This window comes from Tympanuchus pallidicinctus, unplaced genomic scaffold (assembly GCF_026119805.1).
Source record: "Tympanuchus pallidicinctus isolate F22 unplaced genomic scaffold, pur_lepc_1.0 scaffold3, whole genome shotgun sequence".
Classification (NCBI taxonomy): Eukaryota; Metazoa; Chordata; class Aves; order Galliformes; family Phasianidae; genus Tympanuchus; species Tympanuchus pallidicinctus.
In genome coordinates this window covers 75,074,584-75,101,131 of record NW_026294747.1, presented here as the reverse complement: position 1 = coordinate 75,101,131, position 26,548 = coordinate 75,074,584, and the positions used below count along the sequence as shown (strand labels likewise).

The 26,548-nt window shown below is 38.0% G+C and overlaps 1 protein-coding gene across 2 annotated transcripts in view; it reads left to right on the top strand.

Moving 5' to 3' along the window:
* The window catches only part of MYO3A (myosin IIIA), a 95,460-nt gene that overhangs the window by 54,418 nt on the left and 14,494 nt on the right, over positions 1 to 26,548 (top strand). Inside the window, exons 17-30 of one of the 2 annotated variants that reach the window (XM_052694410.1) lie at positions 1,955 to 2,081; positions 3,253 to 3,463; positions 5,808 to 5,955; positions 10,688 to 10,841; positions 11,888 to 11,976; positions 13,436 to 13,565; positions 13,689 to 13,859; positions 16,067 to 16,146; positions 16,743 to 16,820; positions 19,309 to 19,514; positions 21,438 to 21,549; positions 22,264 to 22,426; positions 23,071 to 23,157; positions 25,911 to 26,034. In XM_052694410.1, the coding sequence (XP_052550370.1) occupies positions 1,955 to 2,081; positions 3,253 to 3,463; positions 5,808 to 5,955; positions 10,688 to 10,841; positions 11,888 to 11,976; positions 13,436 to 13,565; positions 13,689 to 13,859; positions 16,067 to 16,146; positions 16,743 to 16,820; positions 19,309 to 19,514; positions 21,438 to 21,549; positions 22,264 to 22,426; positions 23,071 to 23,157; positions 25,911 to 26,034 (1,880 nt within the window). The remainder of the gene's footprint in view (positions 1 to 1,954; positions 2,082 to 3,252; positions 3,464 to 5,807; positions 5,956 to 10,687; positions 10,842 to 11,887; positions 11,977 to 13,435; positions 13,566 to 13,688; positions 13,860 to 16,066; positions 16,147 to 16,742; positions 16,821 to 19,308; positions 19,515 to 21,437; positions 21,550 to 22,263; positions 22,427 to 23,070; positions 23,158 to 25,910; positions 26,035 to 26,548) is intronic. The other variant, XM_052694411.1, reaches the window with a different exon arrangement.

Genomic DNA, 26,548 nt, shown 5'->3' with positions numbered 1-26,548 from the left:
TTTCTCAGTTGAGGCTGAAACTGCAAGGAACTAGCCCTTGTATGTCTCTCCAGAACTGCCAGGAGGACATTGCTTTCTCTATTTCTGCATCAAGTGGCAGAGCAGGATGCCAGCAGGGAAGGGAAGTTTGACTTGTTTCCAAATGGTGGCAGAGGTGTGAATAAGTGCTTATTTTGTGTTTATACACTGCTTCCCAACCCTTCTGAGTGAACTCAGGATGTGTACACCACTCTCTTTGAGGAGTGATGGCTAGTGCCAGAAATCAGAGTGTGTATGTGCAGAGACGATTTCTTTTCTGTTAGGAAAAAAATGCCGTAAGACAGAGTTCCTTTTCTAAGTTGATTTATTTCTAACTAGCCTTGAGCTTTGATATTCACCCTGCAGTGCAAAGGAAGATCTATATATACATATTCTGTATTTTATGATCAGAAAGCCTTGAATAAAATATCTTGTTCAGTTAAAACTGAGACCTAAATAAAGCTTTCATTCCTTACAATTTGTTTTTAACTGCCTCACAGCCGTCAATAGTACTTGTCAGTATACCAGCCTTAAAATCACACTGTTTCATCTCAAGTTGCAAGGCAAAGTAAATGGAAAGAACTGTCTGAGGTGAGCAGTAATCGTGCTGTATAAAACAGATCAAGCCAGATTTAGAACACGCTGGGAAAGGGAGTAGAACTGTCAGCAGCAATACATACTGTACAGCATAATGGCAGAAGTTAAGCTCTTCATTTTCAGTGTCTGTGTGTCCCTAAGCTTAAAATGTAAATGATTGCTTAAAGCCTACATCAACTGTGAGTCAATTATCCTGAGCATAATTTTCGAGTGTGCTCATATAGTTTGTCTTGCTGTCACTAGAATAATTAATTTATTAACTGCTAGATTAACTTCTCTGAAAGTGCTGAAAACAAGACCAAGTCCTCTAGAGCAATTAAGTAAGGATTGTATCGGAGTAAATGATGCCTGACATGGAACCAGCAAACAAATGAATATCAGGAATAAAATGCTGTGGAATTATGAAAATTGTCATTATAAAATACTAATCAAAGTTATAAAACTGCTTATTGTAAAACAACCATAAAACTTACAAAACTGGTCTTTATAAAATACACTATTACTCTGTGCCTCAGAATGTGTAATATTGGAGATTGCTAGCTTAAAACTGAGTCTGTTTTACAGAAACACTTCAGCATTACTGAGTAGAAAATACAGATCATTGAGTATACTGAAAAATATTCACAATTCAGGTGAAAATTCATAGCTGAAAATTGGCAGTTCAAAATCTATGTGCAAAGAATACCTTATTTCATTAATTACAAATTTGATTTTGTCCTATGTAATTACTTAAAATCATTTACTGTAGGTATCACTTTGCTGTCCAGACTAATATTAGCCCTATTTCAAGGCAGAATCTCTATTCGGAACCTACTAAAACATTTGAAATCTATACATGTTTAAATATATTTAAATACAGTCCACACCAAAATACTGTGGTGAGTATTCAGTTCCTTAGTGACACTTTGAAAAGTTCTTTACTAAATTAGAGATATGAGTTCTCACTCTTCTCCCAGTGAAGCTCGTTTCCTGATGACACTGGAGTGGTGGGAGACCTGTTATTATTTGGAGTACTTTGTTTCCGTGATCCAAGAAACTTAAATGCAGGTTTTTAAAATATTTTTGCTGAGGTAGGTATTACATTTTTAGACAAGGTTGAGTCTGCAGACATGATGAAGGGTGGAAATAATAATCCTCTGTGTTCCCTCTGTTTGCACAGAACAGGGAATAATTGCTTGGGAAAGTATTCCTAAAAGAAATAGTCCTGTGTCAGACAATGGGAGAAAGTGTTCCAAGCTTAGGAAAGAACACGAGGATGCCGATCACCTGCACCAAAGTGACAAGCTTCTCAGGCTACTAAGTGTTACATCTTTTTTTTTTTTTTAAATATACTTTCCAGGAACTTGGAAGCGTATACAGTGTTCTGGCTGCCATTCTAAATGTGGGTAACATTGAATTTTCCGCAGTGGTATCTGAACACATGATTGACAAGAGCAACATTTCCAATCCAGTAGCCCTTGAAAATTGTGAGTTTTTTCTTTCTTTGAATTTGTTTTCCTTTTAGCATTTTAGTAGCAAATGTATTTCATTGCAAAAAGTTATGAATGAGGGCTGTATTCACATGGAAATTTTGCAAGAATTAAATGTTGGAATTATATTAATTCCAGGCTCACCTGGATTCAAATGTAAAAAGAAAGAAAAACATTTTATGTGACTAACTTGTTTGCTGGCATTCAGGAAACATGACTAACATTGCAGGTGCTTGAAAAGAAAATCATTGGAATTTTTCCAAGGTTATTTGAACATTTGATGGAGAACCTCATTAACATTTTGAACATTTTTTTCAGTTTATTTCATAGATCCTCATTATTTGTTCCGCGCATGTACATGTTGAACTTCATCTAACTGATTATTTGGAAGGGTTACCTTACACTTTTGATTGTAAGTAGCTGGAAAAGGAGCAGTGATTCTCAAGGAAGTTGCTACTCTTTCTCAGTAATTACAACTGAAGAGTCTATGAACTCTTCATGCTATCTTCTTACACATTTTCATGTCATCGAAAAATGTTGTGCAACTGGGAAAGAAGCAAAAGGGGACAGCTGCAAATTACAGGGATGGAATATAACAGAGGGATATTCACTCCTCACAACTTTCATGCTCCCAGCAGTCACCCAGACAGTTTGGAGAAGCAGCCTCCTTGATAGAACAGTCTAGAGCATGTAAATCCTGTGCTTTGAATTGCTGATTGCTGTTAAATTGGAGAGGTTTAGATTTTATGTTGAGGGACATTTTTCATTGACAGGGTGGTGAAGTGCTGAAACAGGCAGCCCAGTTAAGTTGTAGATGCCCCAATCCTGGGAGTGTTCAAGGCCAGGCTGGATGGGATCTTGGGCAGCCTGATCTAGTGCCTGATTTACTGTCTGAAAACCGTACTCATGGCAGGGGGTTTGAACTAGATGGTCTTGGATGTCCCTTCCAACCCAAGCCATTCTATGATTCTGTAATAAAGCGACAGGGAGAAAGGCTGATGACTGAAATAGTTACTGACCATCGGTTTGTATGAAAGCCCCCACTTGCAGGTTTAATTTAAGACTTTGATTGGGCCATTGATAGTACGTTATACTTGCAGCCTTGATGACAAAAGTGTGTGTTTTTTTCTTCAGAAGTCTGCCTCTGAGCTGTGACCTTGCCTTCCAGGTGCATCCTTACTGTGTATTCAGGCAGACGAGCTGCAAGAGGCGCTCACCTCTCACTGTGTAGTGACTCGAGGAGAAACAATTATTCGTCCCAATACTGTGGAAAAAGCCACTGATGTCAGAGATGCCATGGCCAAAGCTCTCTACGGGCGCCTGTTCAGCTGGATAGTCAATCGCATCAACACCCTTCTCAAACCTGACAAACATTTAAGGTAAAATGTACTTTTCCAGAATAAAGAAAGATCTTCTATGGAAGGAATGTGGTCTACATTGAAGTATTTAGTGTTCTCATGTTAAATGATACTATTTGTGTTATGCATTGGCAATACAGTAGATACAGATAGCACAGCAGCTGGTGTTTTTCTGTTTAACCTTTACTCACTTAACAATTTGTAGATTATGTGTAACTATTGAAATTATTATTTTTTCCTTTATACTGTTGACTATATAGGTCAAATTCTGCTCTTATGTGCACCCACGTTGTTGCTTATATTGCAGTTACTACTTTTATATACACACAAATATATATACATCAATCAAGGTGGTTTTCAAAGTCAGTTACTAAGGTTAATGCCCACCCTGTCCTTACAGGGTGATGTTTTAAACACACAGATGAGAAAGATCCTGGGAATGAGGTTTTAATGCAGTTTGCTAATTAATTAAAGAAGAAATAACACAGCTTGCATTGTAGATCCTGTAGGTCAGGGCTCTCTCTGGCTGGGAATATCAGTAATGAAGCATAAATTTGAAACAGAATGTCAATAACAAATAGCTTTGCAAATCTAAATTTTTCTGGATTTTGTATTTTTGAAGCATCAAATGAAAGTCAAGGCTGCAATCCTAAAATCTGTCTAAACTTTCAAAAATTTGGTTACCGTAGGACAGCAATAAGCAGAACTTTAATCAGTAGATAGTTGAATAAAATGCATGACAGATGAGGCAGCATTGCTAATGCGTGCCTCTCTTTGAAGAGTCTTTTTCAAATTGATTACTTACCGTGCTGGTGAGCATGGAGAATGCTTGACTTGAAACTCTTGCTATAAGCAAACAAATAACAACAGCAAACAGAAACGAAAGTCTACACTGGTTTTTTTGGTAGTAAAATAATTAATAATTTGTATTTATTTCCTTTTTTTTTTTTTTTTTTTTTTTCCAATTAGCTCTGAAGTGGAAAGATAATTTCCAGACAGACAAAGTAGTCACCAGTATAGGTCAAAATCAGCAAATGTATTTGGTCATAGTCTCATGGAATCACAGTAAATCCCACTTTGAAAGGGAACCACAAGGATCGTTGAGCCCAACTGCTGGCTTCACACAGAATCACCCAGTAAAATAGTATTTGTAAATCTGTATTATTTGTCAGAGCAGAATATGTGCCTTTAAATTTTGTTTATTGTTTCCTCTTTTAAGTCTTCCCAATGCAGTCTTAGGGGCAGAAAACAATAAAAAAGATGCCAGCCTGTAGGAGTTGTATGATTCTCTTTGCAGTGGTGCTCAGGGCCAGGCTCAGAGACATTGGGCACAACCTAGAGGCCAGGAGCTGCCCCTGCCCATCAGCTGCACTGTGCAGTGATGGAGTGCTGGCACAGGGACCAGAGGGGCTGTGAGGTTTCCTCCTTGGGGTTTTCCAAAGGCCGCATGGACATGGGCCTGGGCACCCGGCTTGGATTGACCTTGCTGGGGCAGGGCTGTGCCTGAGGAACCAGTTACTGAAAACAGAAACTGAATCTATTTCATTTTACCCAATCTTGGCCTTTGCAGTCCGTACCACAGTGGCTTGACGTGGTGCTGCAGAGCTAGCAAAAATGAGAGCCAGAACAACCCAACTGCCCCAATGCCAGCTGCACACACAGGCACAACACGTGTGTTCACTGCAAAGACACAGCTACCAAAACACTGAGAACAAAACACAGCAAGAACTTTCATTTGGCACTTCTGACTTATTTTGGAAATAGCCACAAAAAGAGATGAGGAATAGCCAGAAGAAAAGTTCCGCGTGTGGTCGTTCCATGAGGAAATATTTTGGTTTATGAGATGGACTTCACAAAGATGTTCAAGTGCTCAATACCTCAAGTAGTTATTTAGTTGCATAGAAGGTCTAGCTATTCTTTCTTTAGACTTTCCTGTTAAAATAAGCAGTTTAAAGTGTTGCGAATATGTAATAAGAAGAAATAATATCTAGTGGCTTTAATTCCAAAGAACAATTGAATAAGGCCTGTTTGCTTACAAAAGGAACAAAAAGAACCTCATGTTGTTTCTGTACCATCAGCTTTTTACAGCAGATTATTAACTGGCACATATTAATCAAATTTGAAGTCTTCTCTACACTTATAAATTGAATTGGACATGATGTGATTCAGGGTATCTGGTTTGCAGATAGAGATGTCTTTGGATTTATATGCATTTATTGTATTTCAAATAAAAATTGATTTTTTTAAAAGAAAAATCTGATTTAGTAAAGGCTATTCTGTTCATTTGCTGTACAGATATGGCTTATGATTGGCTTTCACAAAACAATTGTGAACATAGTCAATGTCAAATAATTAATCTTTGCAGTGGAAGTGATGATGGCTTGAACATTGGAATTCTCGATATCTTTGGCTTTGAGAATTTCAAGAAGAATTCTTTTGAACAACTCTGTATCAACATTGCCAATGAACAGATTCAGTTCTACTTCAATCAACACGTCTTTGCCTGGGAACAGGTATGTGTTGAATTTTGTGATTAAGCTTTAGTATTGCTGTACATATAAAAGCTTGTTTCAAGGAATGACGTTGTTTCTTCTCTGTAGGAAATTGTAAATTGCAGATCCTAACGAATGTTTCTGAATATGTATTATATGAGGCACTGTTGGATTGCTATTTGCAAGTAAAATGCCTACATAAAATACATTAAACTTGAAAAGTACAGTATCTAAGCAGCATAACACAGTGATGATCATTCTGGTGCAAATGCAGTGTTGTTTTCCTGAGGAATAATGTAACGTATGGTTCTACAGTAAAAAAAAAAAAAAATGAGTAGTGAAATAATTATTGAAGTGCAGTATTCATAATAACTTGCTAATAAGCTTAATGAACACTGAAATTCCATAAATAAAAAAAATGGAAATCATTATCTTAATTTGTTCTTGTTCAGGAACTAGCTCATCTAAGCTAAATAATGATGGATTTAATAAAAATAATTTTCTGTGAAACAGAATAGAAATTGAGTTATAAAAGTTTATTAAATTGAAGAGGACTAAAAAACCTCAGAAAAAGATCATCTCAACTTTATAAACCATTTCATGTGACTCATCTTTAAATCGTTATTCAGTATTGTTATTTGAAGGAATTACATGTCTGGGGAAAAACAATGATTTCACTGGCAGTAGATGTATTCAGTATTGTCAGTGGTTTCTTTCCTGTACCTGAGTTTGAAAACTAATAAAGCTTTGCTTTCCTTGGAGGTGCAACCTGCTAAAAATGTAGCTTCAGAAGTGATGGGAAAGGTATGTTAGGATGTAGTCAAAGATCCTAAGCTTTGTTATTCTGGAAGTTCCCCAGTCAGCCTCTCTGAAGATCTTCATTGCCATACAAAGATGCCCTTGCATAAATTACAAAGAGCAATCACCCCCAGCCTTTTAGGAACTAGCACCCTCATTGAAATTACCTGAAAAGAATGAATGAATAATGTCATAATGTCCTATATAACATTTACTGGAGTGACATAAGTAGCCCAAAAACAGGTGCGGGCACAAAACTGTAGACCAAAACACAATGGATTCTACCACTCCTGTCTACTGATCTAAGAAAAATTGGCCTTACTTCTCCTGTATCATTTTTTGTTAGTCTTGCTGCATTGATACAGTAAATAAGAGAAGCCTGGGTAGGGTGTAAGGAAGAATTGCCTCTAATTTTCCTAACAAAGATTTTGTTTTTTCCCTGTGGGTGACCACAGACTTATAATAACTCCTGACTATTTCTCCTTTAGTTTTTTGCACCAAGTGATGCTGAAAATTTTCTACAGGATTGACATTTATGAAGACAATTGCACAGTATTGATAAATCCTTTTTGTTGAATGCTTTCTGTAGTGTTTAGTGTCACAGTAGTACCCCTAATGTGATTTTATTCGTTTTTAATATTCTTTTCCATTATATCATTATATATGAGACCTACTCCAAAAGTAATGCCTCCTTTTTCAGTATGTTGGCTGTGCTGTCCTTCAAGGTGTTTCTCTCACATGTTCTGCAGGTAACTTTTTCCAGGAAGACAGCTTTCCCATTTCTTTCTCACTTGTTATGCTTCCATAAAAAGTAAACATTGTAATGTGAAATACCTTCAATATATTGGAAAGTGGCAAATTTATTGCCACTTAGAAGGACACTACTTTTTGCATTTTATAAGTATGCAATGTTTATTTTACATTTGTGTAACAAATTGATCTTCTACTCTAAGCCGGAAACGTTCATCGTGAATAACTCCCTGGTGCTGCTGTTTAAACCAAAGCATCATCATGCCACATTCTCAGGAAAAAATAACATTACATTTTTATTAAGCATGAAGATAATTTCCTAATGCATTTAATAATTCTTCTGTTGGTAAATGAAACCAGACTACACAATGTAATAATACCTAGTTTTGATCACAGAAGAGACACCATAAAATAGTGAGATGAGATTGGAGCCCAGGTATAAGTGCAACTCAGTCATTCCTTTTGACATCCCATCTATAGGAGTACTGTCTAGTGGATTATGCTTTAGAATTTCAATGAGCAGCTGATATTTTAAGGAGCCTTCTAGTTATAAAATACTGTGGGGATATTACAACATCCTGTAGCTGATTCAGCTTATTAATTCAAATAAGATATATTTAATTACGATTTCATGATGTACATCATGAAAGCTTTTCTCCTTGCTGTTTGTATCGCAGTAATATGGCCGAGGACCAGCAATTGCATAAGAAAATGTAATATGGTATCTCTTAATTCCAAGCTATCTGTCATACTGTTGCCTAGAAGGCTTGGTTATCAGCTGTCCTCCAGGAGCTCATGGGAAGTGATGAAGTGAACTTGCTCCATATCCTACTGGGGAGACAGCAGCATTACAGAAGCTGTCAGCACTAACATCCCATTCAGTTCTTAGGATACAAGTGCTAAACACTGAGGGATCATATACACCGAGTGAATGCCTTGAAGGTCAGGCACTTTGTGTTGGCAGTACAGGGAGGGGGAGCAGATGTTGCCATTATGGTGGAGCAGAATGGCTATTACAAAGTTCCTTTTCTATCAGCTCTCCTAATCAGCCTCTCTCACAAACATTTCAAGTAGGGAAAAGTTAATCATTAGATGTTTTGTCTTTGAGATCTTCTTTGAGGTTGTCTGAGCATCACCAAAACACTTTTCTGATAGAACATCCAAAGTAATATCTTCCACAATATTTTACCTTTTCCCCCTTGGTGAAAGTAGTCTTGGTACCTTACCTGAGCACTTGTACTTACCCTGAGCAGTAACAGCTGGTTTCATGAGCATAACAGCTGTGTGTCAGTACAGCCATAGCCCTTGGTTAAGCTGCTCCTACCCCGATGTAATTTTTGGGAGACAACACAGAGTCATTCCCTTCCTGCCACTAGCACCTACATGTATATAGTTAACTTCATGCCTATATCAGTGATACATTTGTTGTTGTCCTGTCTTCTTGTGCTACTCAGGTCATTGATTAAAATGAAAAATCAAACTTCCACCTGTCCACTACACCAGGGTAGACAAGGGTGAAGTTAATATTATGTGCCTGAGAGACAGAGCCCATGTGGGACTGTAGAAGAGATTCTTACTCCTTACACCTTCACATGGGTGAACAGACCCTACCATAACCTATCCTTGGAATTAAGAGTGTCCTGAGAAATTAGATCAAACTGGATACTAGAAAAGTTTAGTTGTGTATTGTCTTCTCTTTCAAATGGATCAGCAGATATTTATTTTGGTCAGCCTTTCAGTACCTAAAGGGAGCCTACTAACAGGAGGGGAATCAACTCTTTGAAAGGCTAGATAACAGCAGAACAAGGGGAAATATTTTAAGTTGAGGGAGGGAAAATTTAGGTTGGATATCAGGGGAAAGTTCTTTATTATGAGAATGGTGAGGTGCTGGAACAGGCTGCCCAGAGAGGCTGTGGATGCCCCGTCCCTGGAGGTAATCAGGGCCATGTTGGATGGGCTCTGGGCAGCCTGGTCTAGTATTAAATGGGGAGGCTGGTGGCCCTGCCTGTGGCAGGGAATTGGAGATTCATGGTCCTTCAGGTCCCTTCCAACCCTGGCCATTCTGTGACTCTGTGATTCTGTATTTCCAAGACAGTGTTAGTGATTTTTTTTTTGTCACTTTGCAGTTTCTCTCTTGCTTAGAGGTATGAAGTCTAATAATGTGTGCTTTTCTGTTGTATATGGCAGTTAATTGTTATTTGAAATCCTCACTGTGTTGCTTTCTTCACTCACCCTTGACTGTCATTCAAACTCAAGTGAATGACACATAAGGAAAGGCTTTGGGACTAGAGGTCTTTGAACTCATTAATATTAGCCATCATTCATGTTTGTGACACTCAATTTACAGTGAATTCAAGGTAGCCCAACTGTGACATTACATCATAAATTAATATAACACTTTTATAAAGTCCTATTATTTGGAAGGCAAATTATTTTTAGAGTAGCTCAAAAGGCTTAATTATGTGTTTCATAGTGTATGGAGCAGTCTGCATGGGTCTGAAGGCAGCCTTGGTATATATAAGAGCACTATGCTCCCTCATATACTGCATTATGTAATGAAGACAAAAATAATGGAAGGGTCCCTAGACCATCTTTCTCTTGATAAATCTGTGCCTGTCCTCTGCCATGCTGAAGGATTAAAGAAGGTCATTCTTGTATTGGCCAGCTATAATTTAAATAATTTTTGAGAAAAAATCATTGCAGCACCCTGTGGATACAGCTTTTGTTACTAGGTTATTCTCAGTCTTGTGGAAAGTTAAGGATATCCATAGTCTTCAGCAAAGAAAAAAGAATTGGCTCTTTTGTTGTTTATTAATAATTCTTAAACCTTTCTGTCATTTCTTAAAAGGAACAAAAAAAATAAAAGTAGAGGTCAGTCTGACACTATTTATGTAATTTTTAGAAACTGTTTGCACCATTACTTCCCAATGTGAGAGCTTTTCCATATGCTTGAAGATGGGAATCAAACACTTGAGGCATCTCTTATCTCCAGTCACTTTTGCAAAAATGCCATAGGAATCACTTAAATGTCCAATGGCAAATCAAAATCTGTAGCTTGGCGGTGTGATACGTCCCTTCATGTCTTTAGCATCTCAGCATACTCATTCCATGTAGTTTTAGTTTCCTATAATTGACAGTTCATGAATTATTTTCTGAACTGGTTCTGTATAGATAAATATAATGTGCCTTCTGTTGTTTGTTACAGAATGAGTACCTGTATGAAGGTGTTGATGCAAGAGTTATAGAATACGAGGACAACAGGCCGCTCTTAGATATGTTCTTGCAGAAACCAATGGGCTTATTATCCCTGCTTGATGAAGAAAGTCGATTCCCACAAGCAACAGATCAGACACTTGTAGGTAAGTGTATGGTTTGTTTTGTAATTTTGCAGGGTATCTCCCTGTTACGTTTTGGTTTGCTTTATCTAGTTCAGGGTATATGTGCTAGCTGTTGTTTTCAGTGAGTCCACATTCCAGTGTCACAGTATATTTCAGTGAGGCATGCATGCAATGCTGGATACATCTTTGAAGTTGATAGAAGAAATGTTAGGAGTACAAAGGAACCTAAGTTGTTAAGCCAGGTTTTGAATTCTTCCACCTTCAGGATTTTTTTAGTTATTGTTCTTAAAAGATAAAGGTCGAAATGATGTAAACCTCTAGGTTTATATGCCAAGAACACTGTTTTCAAAGCTGAGTTACACTCAGAATTCCAAAATGTTCTGGAAATTAACATGAACCATATCTGAACAAGACTTTTGGTATTCCTTAAGGGTAAAGGCTGCAAACCTTGCTTTGGTACCTTTCTGCAAATTGTGCTTCCAATTCCGTTTATTTTGGAAATTAAAATTAAAACATCCAAATTTATTGTGATTCAGATCCTGAATATTTCAGTGCTACTGAGTGCTCACAGTTAATTTCAGCATTTCAGTGAGGTTTCTGAGCAGATTAATGTTTTAATGATTCTTGAATGTGCAGTGTCAGATGAAGGTTTTAACCAACGCCTGAACACAAAACCTAGTAACAATATCCATAATAAGCATTTATATGAGCTCATTGTTTTTCTAATCTTATATAGTTTCCAGTACAGAGCCCCCCAACCAACAGGTAAGTGTTTCCTCACCGCTCTGTTCATATACTGTTGTATATATGAAGATCAAACGCTTAGAAATACAAATGACTTTCTGAGGTGGAAAAAAAAAAAAAAATGGTATGAAGAAAATAACTGATTCAAGAGTTCCCATATTCTCCACAGAGTGTCTTTTATTACAAGACCATTATACTTTCTTTCTCCTTAAAACATCAGCACGTTTTATGCCACTGTATTGTCTGAGAAGTCAATAAATATCTTTAGATGGATGCAGATTCAGAAGACAATTAAGTAACTCCAATAATGTGTTTCCTTCTAGAAAAATTTGAGGATAATTTGAAGTCAAAGTATTTTTGGAGACCCAAAAGAGTAGATTTAACATTTGGGATTTATCATTATGCAGGAAAGGTAAGAGACCTATTGATATTTGTTGGGGATTGTGGAACAGTAGGTCTGGAAGGAAATCACAGAGGTCAACTGGGTTGGTTCTTAATCTTTTTCTTATTCAGGTCTGACATGGAAATACTATACCTCAAAAGTAAAATATGTATTTTTCTTCACAAAAAAAAAAGTAAAATAAAATCAATAGTGAAAGTGTGTTTTTCAATGTCACCCATTAAATGACTGTATTACAGCAGAACCAAAAAGTCAACATTCTGTAATGCAACCTGATGCTCCTCTAAATCTGCTATACTTGTTCCTGCTGCTTCAAAATGGGCTTCAGCTCCATTCCTTCTCCCTTTTGGTATTTCCTTCCCCCCATCAGCCTTACTACTTAGTTCTGTGCTTTCATTAGACAGATAGCAAAGGCCATGCTTTCTGCTTTATTTGATGAGCATCATCTTGCCCTGCTCTACAAGGTGACTTGCTGAACATGTCTTTGCAAACACAGGAGGAGTCACTGATGGGCTAAGGCAAGATGCTGCTGGTCAGCTGAACCTTGTGGAAGCAGGAGCTCACACTTCCTTTTGAACTCTTTTCAAGGGTGCAGAGTAAGCATTGCTGTCTCACATGGGAAACTTTCTTGTGCCTGTGCAGAACAGGAGCAGCTGGTCTGGGACGAGCACCGTATCCGCATTTCCCATCAGTGGATGGAAGATTGCTTTCCCCTTGTATAACACAGGCAACTACAAAAGGCCTGTGGTGACACCTCTGAAATTAATCTGCTAAATTATGTATGTTTAATGAGCATTGCTTATCTCACTGCTGAGGAGTGGGGAGTCAGCTCTGCCTGTACCATTCCTGATTCCTCCACTTCCTGGCCAGCTTTTGCCACCCTTTGGCCTGGTTTTCCTGTGAGTCATTGACAGATGGAATTCTGGAGGTACATATTGAGTTAGATATCCCATGCCTGGATTTGTTTGTAGAGATCTCATGTGCAGCTTGTTACTTTGAAAACTTCCTTTGTAGTTAATGCAGGGTTCTCTAGGAAGAGGGTAAGTCCTGGGCCCAGTATGAATGGGTCAGAAAGACTGCATAATATGGGTAACCCTATGCAACAGGGCTGAAAGCAAGTTCACTGCTTGTTGTGTATTTACACCTGTACTAGTGTAAAGGATGGCTACAATACAGTTATTCTACTGCTAAATCCACACTGATTAAAACTAGTATTCCCTGAATGAGGGCATAAGAGTGTCTCCAGGTACTCTAGAGTAATAGATTTGCTTTTAGTAATCTGCATCATAATGGCTCTCAGTATTGAAAAGTTAAAACTGTCTGTCATCAAAAGAAAGACTGTGAGCAAGAGCAAACCTCATGGCTGAAAAATTAATGTCTCTTAATATATTACAAGCCACATGCCAGAGTGGTTGAATTTACAACTACTTTTCAAAAGCCCGGAAGATGCATAAATGCACTTTTTAAACAGGTTCTGTATAATGCAAGTGGATTCCTGGCCAAAAATAGAGATACTCTGCCAGCTGACATTGTGCTGCTTCTGCGATCATCTGAAAACAATCTGATACGACAGTTGGTAATGCATCCTCTTACAAAAACAGGTATTGCTATTGTGGTAATCTTCCTACTGTCCTTCTCTAGCCTTCATGCTGACCACTGCTGGATTTCATATGACCATTTATTTATGACATTATACACTTTGTGGCTTAACTTTCCAACCCTAGAATCTATACAGAATGGAGCCCCTGCCATCTCAAGCTGCAGGGGAGGGACTGGTCTGGTCAAGTGCGAAGGAAGTGGTAGAGGCTTCTTTCAGGGTCCCCTCTTCAGGTTAGGGGCTCGGGACAGGGAGTGGAGTACATCTCTTGAGTTGAGGACTGAACAGAAAGGATCAGGTAAGTCACTGGCCTTTTTTGGACAGGGCATATGTAAGTTGTCTGTTTTGTCTCATGCAGGTTTTTTTTGAAAGTAGTAGAGAACCCAGATGGATTCCTAACCTCTGCTGCAAAGAAAGAGGAGACACTGTTTCCCCAGTCTTAGTCCATTATAATAGTTAACTGTTGAGGTCCTAATAGTGAACTTTTCCTCAGAGAGTTTACAAGGGGTTGTAGGAATGTAAATGGCTCTACAGACATTATTTCTAAGTAAAGTTGCACCTTAGTTGAATTATGTCCTTTGTACAGTGTCTTACTTGTCTTTTTTGATCGCAGGTAAGTCTTCTTATCCTTACAACCAGAAAATCTAGGTATCAAGCATCATTTGTGTCGTCTTTGAGTTTACCATGAATTTACTGGGTGACTGCTGTTATGTGTATTATAGACAGGCAGGGGTTACTTATTATTGTATATATTTCTTCCTGTGTGAGGGTACTGATGCTGTACAATAAGTATTTTACAACAGTACTTTCTTGTACCACTGCATAGAAGAACAGGAAAACTAAATTGAAAGAGCCTAATGGAAATTTCTCCATAGTGTTATCATAACTTACAGAAGCTAGGGCTTTGGCAAAGCTCCTGTTACTCATGAAGGAAGCTTTGCTGGTGGAATGCAAAATTTAGTCTTGAAAGTCTATTTTAGGTCAGTATTATTGGGAAAGCACAGAGCACAGTTTCCTCTGAACATTGCTTACATCTGCTAAGATGTTAAACTATAATTTCGGTAGAGCCAAGGTCAGGGCCCAAATGGTACAAGAACTTTTGTAATGTTTTGCATTTATGACTCTGAAGATTATTTTAGTTTTCTTGTTAATCAAAATCAAATGTTGCACCTTTTGAAACTGACCTAAACAATCCAGCTCTAACCAACTAAAAGTTAGTTTTTCAGTCTAAGTCATTCACATAGAGTCAGTGGAAACACTGAGGTATAACCAGAGTCCAACCGATCCTATCCATCTTCAGTGTTTCTCTTAGGATGAGATAAATCTCTTCTGAAGGTCCCTGTCCTCACTGAATGCAGTGGAGATCTGGTAGACACCTCACTTCCAGATAGCCAACGTTAAATGAGAGTAATCTCTCTTTCCTTTCTACCCAGTGATATTTAGCTAAGCACAGGGGATTTTTGCACTTGATACCATCACATAATCCGTGATGCATTAACTGGGCATACCATATAGTTGCAGCTTTTTATCCAACTTTTATGTTACTCTTATCCTTCTCTTACTTATAGTAGCTGAGCACAGAGAGATTGTAGGTTCTCACAGTGTGTAGTGAAATTTCACAGGTGTTATATTAATAGCAGAAGCAATGGCAGCGTACAGCAGTGGGTGGGATTTATCAAAATAAGGCAACATGGTGTGAAGTCCAGTAGTATTTTTACTGTTTCTTTAGAAGGTCAGTGTCTATATAAACCACTCCTATGAACCTTATCCTTCAAGTGATTATAATAAGGGTAGTTTTTGGCTAAGAATTCCAAGGTTGCAGTCTTAAGACTATGTCTGTAATAATAAGCAAAACAGGGCCATCAGACAATAGCCAAAACACTGCCACAAGATTGTCCATTATGATTAATTGCTACTGTGTCACCCTGGGACAGTTTTGATCAGTGTCAGCTAGCATTCTCCCAGGAATACCCAGGCACACTTCACAAGAAAGTACAAATTAGCAAAGGTTTCTAGCAAGCTCTATGGGGGGGATGCAACTGTATTTTTACCAGTGGAGTAGGAGAGTGGAGAAGTATCGAGTTTAGCTATATAGACTTGAGTCATGCCATGTCATCTGACCTCAGAGCTAGAGAAAGATGCTGGCATATAATTTTATTTTACATATGTAGCCTTAGAACTAGGATAGCAAAATAATCTCCTCAGGGTAAAAGCTCATGGATACTATAAGATATATCTTTTTCACCTCCTACAGCGTTCTATTTTTTTTGCTCTAGTAGGTGATATAAATGCTGAAGGCAGAAACTTCAGTCCTGTTCCATCTTCCTGCAATTTCTTCAGAGCTTGTTCCATCTCAAGGGTGCAAAGAGAAATGACAGCATACACAGAAAAAGTCAATGTCTTTTATGATCATATGGTTATACTGAATAAGGTGGTTCAACATATTTTTCAGTTTAGATGAGATGTAAGCATTTTGGTAGGTTGCATTCTTTGATCTTCCCATAGGTAACCTGGCACACAGTAAAAGCAAAACTACAATCAGTTACCAGATGTGGACCCCCCAGAAATCAATCAGTCGCACAAAGGTAAGAAAGCTGATATCACGATTCCTCATTGAATCTTAAGTTAAACTACAAAGGCAATACTGTTATTGGTACTAAAAGTAAGCAAGTAACCCCTTCGATGGTTTTTCTCCCTCTCCTATTTTCTTTTCTGTTTAGCTGGATATCTTTGTGTTGTGCAATTCATATTCCTTCCGTGAGGTAAAAAAACTAACATTCCCTTCTTTCTCGCTATAGTTTTATAAAAGCTTCAGAAAAAAATAAAAATAAAAATTAGTAATTTGGTGTGAAATATGGTTATGTTCCATAGAGAATGACCACAATAGCAGTGGTCCACAATAACAGGTTCTCAGACATTGTCAAGGTATTTGTGGCAGTTATTTAGATGTTCTGCTCTCAGATTGTGTCCTCTGTGTGTGAATGTTTGTGTATTGTGCAGCAAAGTTATGTATTGTATTGGTGTAACTACTTTGTGCTAGTGATCATACAGTAATTTTTCCAGTTTTTAGTACTTTTTTTTAAAATTGATGTTCTCAAAGAAGTGGTTGGTTGAGGCTTTGGAAAGGGCACTGTAGGCTCAACATAGATAAGAAGTGTATTTTCTTTCTTCATCTATACAGAATGAATCAGGAGATACTGGACATCATCCAAGAGAGACAACCAGTATGAAAACACAAACAGTCGCTTCTTATTTCAGAGTAAGATATCAGATTTTTTTCACCTTTTTTTTTTAGAGTAGAGTAAATATTCATTCTTTGAAATACACTTGTTATCTTAGAGTCAACAATGGTCAATTTAGAGAATGTGACATGCATATAGGGCACAGCAGTTTGTGCAGTACAAATATCTAAAGGAGACTGTGATGTTCCATCTAATATTACTCAAATACACAGCCATATTTCTGTCATGATGCTTCTCTGTATGAATCATCTTTCATTTGCCTACTTTTTCCTAAGGGACATAAGAGAAGACTAGTTGTATAGCATTTCTGTAAGATCTTAAGAAGTAAAAGGGCAAAGCTAATTTGGAACAGGAGGTACAGAGGAAGATTTTGATGGTCATAGAGGCTGTTTGGGGTCCATCCTTTTGGCTTCTTCAGCAGTGATTTTTACTTTCTCAAGCAGTGGCTGTGCTGCTGATTCTGACATAGAAAATATCTGTGAAGGACATTCTTTCCTCCAAAATCATGCACAGAGTTGGCTGACTGGAGCACAGCTCTGAGGCTCCAACTCCTCATAACTCCTATCTCCCAGCAAAAATGTAAAGGTGGCTCTGGTAATGTCTATGACCTGTAAGAGTTCGTTTATGTCTGAGACAGAGAACAGTAAGAAGCAGGATCTCTTTGTTAGTAAACACAATTACACAGCTTTTTGGTCTACCAAGAATTATTCAAGTTGAGGTATCATGGTGGTTCAAAGCTGGATGGTACGTTAATATTCTGGATGGAAAAATGTATCGAATCTACTTCAAAGCTCCTGTCTGTGATTCAGTGCATTACCAACAAATCTAGCAACAGAAGCCAAGGATGAGTTATTATATTTGCAGTTTTCTTTTACTATTTTCTGTAGTGGAAATCCCTGGTCAGATCATGCTAGCTAATGCTCTCAAACGAAAACTCAGCTCATCAGTGGTTTGTTCTTAAGCAGAAATCCCTGAGTGACTGAGAAAACCATCTGCCTCCCAGGCTGAGTAGAAAAAAGCATATCCATTAGCCTGTCCTACGTGTTTGTGTTTCACTGCCACACTAGTAATAAAGCTAATTAAGCACTTTGCTGCGTTGTACAGCATTTGTCCAGAACGGAGTTGCACATTTTAATAGGAAACATATGGCTCTTGACATCCTACACCAGTTTCATGTGCCTAACCTAATGCTGAACTGCACGACATCCTGGCTGCCTTCTTTTGAGGAATCAGGTTGAATCTTGAGGAATGAGCCTGTTCATTTGTGTCTTAATAAGATCTTCCTACAAAGGAATGTTATGAAATACAAACCAAGGTTTTTTTCAGTTGGCATGAGGAGCTATAAGTAGCACCCTCTCTGCTAGCCTGGCATCCTGGTGAGGTGGGAAAAATGCAACTTGGGATTGATTTTGTGCATTTTTAGTTTTGCCCCTCTCAAAGTTTTGCTCCCGGCAGGGGAGCTGTAGTGTCACCATCAGCCTATACAACAAAGAGGATGTGCTATATCAGAGTAGATTAAGCAACTCCTCTTCTAGGGTGACTTTAGTTTCTTCCAATTTAATGCAGGGATGGTGATGTTTACTGGCTTGTTGCTCTTCCACTTCCCATCCTTAAGACTTTCTCTTTGGATGAATAAAGATCCTCAAATAGTCGACAATAGGTTAAAAACAAAGAAACAAAGAAACAAAAAAAAAAAGAAACAAACGCAGGTTGCAGTTACATAACAAGATTCCAAGAAAAATAATGAAGTACAAGGAGAGTTTCTATCATGTATTAGACTGATGTGTCTGGGAAGAGGCTTCCAGGGACACTGCCCTTCCATCAGGTCTGACAGCATTTAACACCTTTAACAGCTGCACTGTCACTAATAGCTTAGTCACTGATGCACACAGCAAGCCTGATGCACTTGCTCCAAACGCTTATTTGTTCCCTGTCTTCAGTATTAGGCATAAAATGTGCAGTCAAGCACCTGTGCCTTTCAGGAGAATGAGTGGGATGTCTTTAGAAATATTCCTCATTTAACTCTTCCCTCTTCTGCAGCTGTACATAGAATTCATTTATGCTCTAGCAAACAGTGCTTTGTTTCTGCTAAATGTACAGCTTGATCTGAATGTGGCCAACCCAGCCCACCAGCTGGGTTACATGCACTGGTCATCAGGGAGCTTGTAAGAAACAGATCAGCTTTTAGAACTGCGATTAAAGATAATGCTGCTTCCCAAAACAAAGCAGTACCATAAATTATTGCAATTTTAGTAAGAATGCTCTGGATGGGCTACAATAGACCCGTTGAGGGTCAGTGTGGCCCTCAATCATATGCTGATCTTTTTGAAGCTGGAATTGTTGGTGGGCCATTTACTTCATCTACTGTTGAAGTTCCCTCTTACTGAAATGTGAATGGTGTTTCACGTGTTTCTGATCATATGAAATAAAATTTCAGCTACACACGGAACTACGTGGAAGTTTTCTAAGCATCCCAGCGTTGGATATTTTGTTCCTTTCTTTCAGTACTCACTCATGGATTTGTTATCCAAAATGGTGGTTGGCCAGCCTCATTTTGTCCGGTGCATCAAGCCAAACAATGACCGGCAGGCAAACAAGTTTGATAAAGAAAAAGTGCTGGTTCAGCTGCGTTACACAGGAATTCTGGAGACAGCAAGGATTCGAAGACAGGGTTATTCGCACCGCATACTCTTTGCTAACTTCATAAAACGGTAATATGGATGTGAAGAAGTGTTTTTTTCTCTTGCGTCATTGCTGCTCAGAGTTTGATAAGCATGACTTTGGCATGGTGTTCAAAAAAATACAGAGATGTTTTCTGTTACAAAGATGATTGCAGACTGGATGACAAAATAGATAAATCACAAGATTCATCTATTGATTGAGCCCTTCTGGATTGGTAGGGAAAGATTATGCATCTCAGGATGATTGTTTCAGATTCCCTGTGCATTGGGTAGAAATTGACTTGCTTATAATCTGAAAGTCTTCTTCAGAGATTTGAGGGTTAGGAGTTTAATGCTTCAAATTGGAGTGGAGAATTTGGAGAATTGTCCCCGTTCCTCCAGCTTCTGACATACAGCACTGTGCAACATGTGCTTTTGGCAGGGATTGATGATAATTTGGAACTGCTCATTTAGGGCTGAGAAGTTCATTAAGTGCATAGTTCTGTTTAAAATACAATTTCTAAGTATTGACCATTTGTTAAGAAGAATAATGAATAATGAATAATGATAATTTTATATAATTAGATAATTAACTCTCTCTTCTCCCACTGCCTCAAAAAATGAATTCTGAGTACTTAGCTTGTAGTCCTCTTTTGCAAATAAAGACCCTGAATATTTGCCTCAATCAGAACTTAGATTTCTGAAATGGAAAGCAAGACTGGGGAAAAGCAAGCAACAGACACTCAGAAGTGCTTAAAAGTAATAGTGCCCTAGAAACAGAGAGCTAGCCATGGAGTGCTGCTGGTGCACAAGGAGAGAGAGGAAGGACAAAGTGATGTTTTAATAGCATAGTTTCTGGAAAAAGCATTGCTGGAACTATTACAGTCTTGGAAGAGTGCAGTGTGGGAAAAAGTAGTCATCACTGCACCAAGATGTGCTGTGGCTTTTAGTTGCTACTTTTTATCAAAAACTGTACTGCTCTGGTAAAAGAAGGGAAAGAAAATCAGTGACCACAATGAGGAAGCTCTCCAAAAGGCATGACCCTGATGGCAGTGAGGCTGTGCAGGTCTCAAGCATAGCTGATACAGCATTACATAAAAAGAGATTTTTAACAGGTACGTATCTCCCTGGTTTTTTATTATTATTATTATTTGAAACTTACAATAGGAATTGGTAGTGATAATGCAGGAAAAAGCGTTCTCTCATTTTTTTATTATTCTCTGTTGGAATTGTTACTTTCATCTAAAGCTGGTAGAATCCATACTTAGCATATGAAGGCTCAATAACTAGGAAAAAAAAATTAGAATGCAGAGTCAGGAAGCAGACATAGTATATTAACATAATTTTTCTGAATTAAAAAAAAAAAAAAACAAAAAAAAAAAAACAAGATAAGTACAATTCAATTTGCAATGAGGCATTCTAAAAAGTCCTGGAACATGCAAGTACACTTCTACCTGCCAGCTGAATTTGTATGGTATGGGTAATTTTCAATCCAAGGAAGTAACAAGAGCTGGGATGCATCTCACATAATGTTAGCCCTCTAAAAGGTAGATGATCTAGAACAAGAATTAAGATATGAAATCTTCATGACATTTCTAGCTATGACGGAGACTAACTTAGACAGAAAATCTTCACAAATACTTTTATTTTACCACTGAAATAATTCAGAGTGCAGTCAGAGCAACAAAGAACTGGCACACAACCCTGCTTGAGCTGCACACTTTTTAAAGCCTCCCAGTGTTGGTATAGAATTAAAATCCCTCCAAGGTGTGCAGTATGTCACTTATCTGCTTTTAATTGAATTTCTCAGCACTATGTATAAATCACAGCAGTTTTCTTGGTGTACTCTTCGTTTTTTTCAGTGCTATGTTTTCTTTCATGGAACTGTTTTTATTAATGTAAATGAATGGTTTAGATGTATTTGCAAATACTGCTTGCTGTTAATGGAATAAAGAATAATCTATTTGTCTTTAGGTATTATCTCATCTGTTACAAAACAAATGATGATCCTCCAGTCAGCCCAGAAACTTGTGCTGCCATCTTGGAAAAAGCCCATCTTGACAACTGGGTTCTTGGAAAAACTAAAGTAACGTTTCGTATTTGCTGTTGTTTTATATGTACAGTACATATACCAAATCAGCATTATTGCAGCATGTCACTGTTAATTTACTAGGCAATTTGTTTTCTCAATCTCTTTACTCATTTGATTGGAGTTGTTCTTGGTCTCTTCTGGTACTAAAACAAAACCAAAGCAAACAAAAAATATTTTGCAGAACTGTTCCTTAGTATCTGGCTGAAATCCTGACCCAGTAATGTGTTAAAATTCTGATCAACTGTAATGATGCCACAGTCTACCTTACCAGTGTGACCAGTGATGCTGCTTTTATTGTATTTCTAAAAATGCGATAGTAAGAATCTGCTTATTCTTCTTCCTTGGAGCAACCAGACTCACAATGGGAGGAGAAAAGGTTTTGGCCAGTAGGAGCTTATATCAGCTTCATGCTTGATAAAATAAATTTAACTAATAAGCTATGCCTTAGATTTAAACTTGGAAATAAGACATTGAAAGTTCCAGATTTGGATCACCTTTGTTGAAGGAGAGAGTAAGGTAAAACAATACTACAACAAACAAGATTCTTTAACAAAAATGATCTTTTAGGTAATAGAAGTAAGAGGTCTGCTGGCACCAACTTGTAACTTGTAGATTCTAAGTAGACTGAGTGAATACCAGGACTGTGGGGGCCAGTTTATGTAAGCCATAGTAACTAAAACCACTGCTTGTCTGCTTCCTCTTTTTAAGGTATTTCTCAAATACTATCACGTGGAACAGCTGAATTTAATGCGCAAAGAGACAGTTGATAGGATTATATTGATTCAAGCTTATGTCAGAGGATGGCTGGGCTCAAGGAGATACAAAAAGATAAAGGAACAAAGGGAACAAAGCGCTATTAAAATACAATCAGGTAATAGCTTTAAAACATTTGAAGATTTGCTTAAAGTTAGCACGTGTATGCAGCTGCGCTTGCTGGATATGGATTTTGCTGTTTTACTGTTGTTATATTTTACAAAATGTCTGATACTTCATTTCTGCTCTTGTGAAGAAAAATTTCTTTTGAACAGTTTATGACGGTCTTCTTACTGAAGTTGCATTTATCAATATTACCTTTAAAGACAATTTTTTAAGTGGAAGGATGTGATTCTGTAAATGATAGTGTTATTAATAATATTCTAGCATGCTCTGTCAAGGTTGTGTAATATAATAATAAAAATATAATGGATTAAACATCCCAGATAATAAGACCAATTACACTGTTGATGGAGACATCAGCTGAAATTTTTAATACATTTCATACATCATCTTGCTGTACATTCTGATTCTCCTGTGTTTTGTATTCATTTCATTCATAGTAACATAACTCGCCAGAAAATGTAATTTTAATGGAGGTTCATAGTGCTTATACTTGTTTGCTGGTTTTGGAAAGATACAGCCTGCAAAATTTTTATTAAAATATTTTAATGGAAGTCTGTAATTCCTTCCAGACTTATTTTATTCTTAAACCCTTTTGTGTACCTAATGGATTCTTTATTTTTTCACATCTCTTTCCAGCTTACAGGGGTTTTGTTGCTCGCAAAGAATACCAGAATGCAAAACATAATCAAAAAATTGAAAAATACATCATCAGACTTCAAGCAAGTAAGAATTGTTTGCTTTCCTGGTTTTTAATGTTCTACCCAAACAAAATACGTTGATCCAGATTCTTTGCTCTGACCTAAGCACACTACTGACTATGCTCATTTACACTTTCTGAGGTAGAATTTATCCATCATGTAGCTATCTGCAGAGGTTGAGGCAGATTGATGTATTCCACTACTGGTACCTCAAAGCAGCATAGTCATGTTCTACAGCTATGAAGTGGGCTGGCAAAATGCCATAGCAAGACTTTTCACTCCCAGTCTGATACATCTAATTATTGCAGCTGGTGCTGCTGAAACCCCGTGTGACATGATCTGCATGTAATGTGTGTGTTCATGCTGTTCTGCTAGGAATAGGTTTTGTTACGTATCAGTGATAGTTGTTACGTTTGAGAAGACGACAACCTGTACTTGCACTCATGTCTGACTTCTTTTTGCCAGGGCTCAATCTGAGCTAGCCAACTAGTATTTCTCTTCAGCAGCAGTTATCACCTTGCACCTAGTTGTATGCTATATCTTTTTCCCTTCCTATATTTCTTTCTGCCCTGTCCCTGCAGAGACATCCCAAAGCCAGTCTAGGCAGCTCTGAAATAAGTGTCTATACAACTAAAGAGGCACAGATCTGAAAAAAATTGGCTCAAATCTGCAGTGCACCTTCAGTAATTACATAGGTGGTAACCCCACAAATAAGCTAATGTTGCCAGTAAGCGAGCTATCTAGACGTAAACTATCTCCAGTATGCCTTTGTGGGTATGTACCAACACTAGTATTGGTTTTAGTCATTGTCAGATGCATCTGTTAATGGCACTGAGCCAATGTTACCTCTCACAGTAATTTTTTCCTATTTATTCTTAAATCAATACAAAACTCCTCTTCTGGTTTGAAAACAGTGTTGAGACAGCTACTGTCTCAAAAGAAAGGTTTCAGCCAACTTCAAAGGTCAAACATTCATAAGTCTAAAGAGAGCATACTTGGCTTATGTGGCATTTCCACTGACAGTGTCACTTGATATATTTTAAAATATCTCCTAGTGACTTTTTTTTTTGTATAGAAATAGAATGAGAATTTGCTCAGGAAGTCCAAGAAACTGGGGAAGTATACAAAGTGCTTTATAATTTGCACTTTTCGATAGCCTTGTCAGGTAGCAGTATGAAACCAATTGTGCCATTTCCAGTAATATTTTGGTTCCTTTAACTTATGTCCAGTTATCAGTAAATAATTTATGTCCCTTTCATACAGTGCTTCTTACACTGATCCATGGCACCTAGAGGAGCCCAGGCTAGTCAAAATTGTGAGGAGGGAACACTAAAGAAAAGAAAAACAAAACCTAGATAAAGTTTTATGAACGTGCTAGAACAGACTACTTATTCTCCTTTTCCATTCTTAAATGAGCCTGACCTTTCCTTGTAGTGCAAAACACTCAGCAGAGCTGGAGTAAGTAAGCTCCCATATCTACCATCTCCTCAGGATGGTTAAATCACCTGAATCCTCTATCATTGCAGTTTTGATGCTGCATTTAGAGTTGGAGTGCAATAGAAACATTTGGACAAAACACTATCTTGTTCTTTTTTTGCCAAGGATTAGCAGATTTGTGCTGAACCCATCAAACTGCAGGCCTGCCCAAATCACAGTGCTGCGGAGAGTGTGCCAGTTTCCATTGGGAAATGATTTGCAAGTTCAGGAATTTTTGAAGCAATACCCCAAGCGGGATACGGTTTCTGAATGTGTCACCTCAGTGTAGAACCCTAAAAGTGACTAGATGTCTAAATTCCTCATAGTCAGCAGAACCTAGATTTTGATTCATTTTTTTCTAAACCACCAAATGCTTTGGTAGAGATATTTGAGATGTCTCAGGTTGGCCCTTCTGGCCTCTAGCTTTAATTCATGTGACACGCCCATTTTTCTCTTCCCAAAAAGCCCCATCTGTCTTGTCCTTTATGCCAGCTCCATGTGGATGCCGTGGGCATCCTGAAGCTCTTCAGATGGCGCTCAATAGCCATATGCCAGCAAGTGCATCAAGCCTCTAGTGACTAGGCATTGACTTTAATGAGAGCTTGGAGACAAAGGACAATTGTAAACACATTCATACACACACTTCAGTCACCTTCACCTGGAGTTGAATCCCAGCCCTTTAACTACCAGCTGGCATAATGGTGAGGGTGCCTGCATGCCAGAGACTCTTGAATTTGCACCTCTCACAAAGTACTGAGCAAGAGGATTATGAGCTAGGTCTACTCTTACTGTTGAGCTATAACATTTTCAGATTTTTCTCTGATCAAGTAAATGTTTACCTAAGGAATTAAAGTTCCATGTCTCTGCCAAAAGAAAGGCTGGTATTCTCTATATTGTGATAACCAGGTATTTCGCTGGGAAATGAGGGACCTGGAGTCACATCAATTGCCTGAAGTAGGCAAAGCAGGTACATGAAGCATAGAGCACGGGGTTCTGGAGGTACCTCAGCAGCAATGTTTCTTTCTATGTCTTCCTTTATTTTCTTTAGTCCAGCAAAATACTGAGAAAAACCCTGGTTGTATCTTCACATAGAACGGCTGCAGCTTTCTGAAATCTCAACAATTTTTCTGAAAAAAAGTAATTTCAGCTGAACGTAACCAGAATTACCACCCCAGTCTGTGTTTCCTTATTTCGCCCTTTTACTGTTGGTTTACTTCTTGAATACTGTTACCATGTGTCTGAAATTTTGGGGGTATCCATTGTTTGTTGCCTAAGGTTGTTTATATTACGATTTACTATCAGTTGCCAGAGGATACTTACTCAGGAAGAAGAGAAAAGAACTAACTGAGGAAAGGAACAAAGCAGCAACAACAATTCAATCTCACTACAGGGGATATAAGGAGAGGAAGAGCTTCAAAAAGAGGAGGTAGTAACATTTTCTGTCTCTTATGTCACTGTGTCCCATTTCAGTAACTGCATGTGATGTACTGAAACAAATTATTCTAGAGATATATATAGTAATGTATATTCACTTTGAGTTCTTTTAATGTCCATAGGCAATTTTCTTGTATTTTCAAGCCCAGGAGATACTATAATGTTAATACAACCTGTAAATGAATCTCTTTTTGGAATGGGCTCATTGCAAGAAAATGCTCAGAGAAGAGCAAGAAGTAGGCATCTGCAAGGAACTGCTCTCGTCTTAAGTCAATGTCTGATAAACATAGGAGATGGTGAGCAGAAACCTAGATGACTTGCTCAGATCAGACAAAACAAAGTAAGGGGAGGTGAATCACATTGTAAACATCCCTGCAACATGGTGGTAGTCCCAGTCTGAAGTGGAGCACTTGCCATCACAGCCTTGCTTTCAGTGACAGCATTTCAGCAACTGTAGAGTGGTCCGGAGAGGTAGAGAACAGCTGTAAAGGAGTCCACAGTCTTTC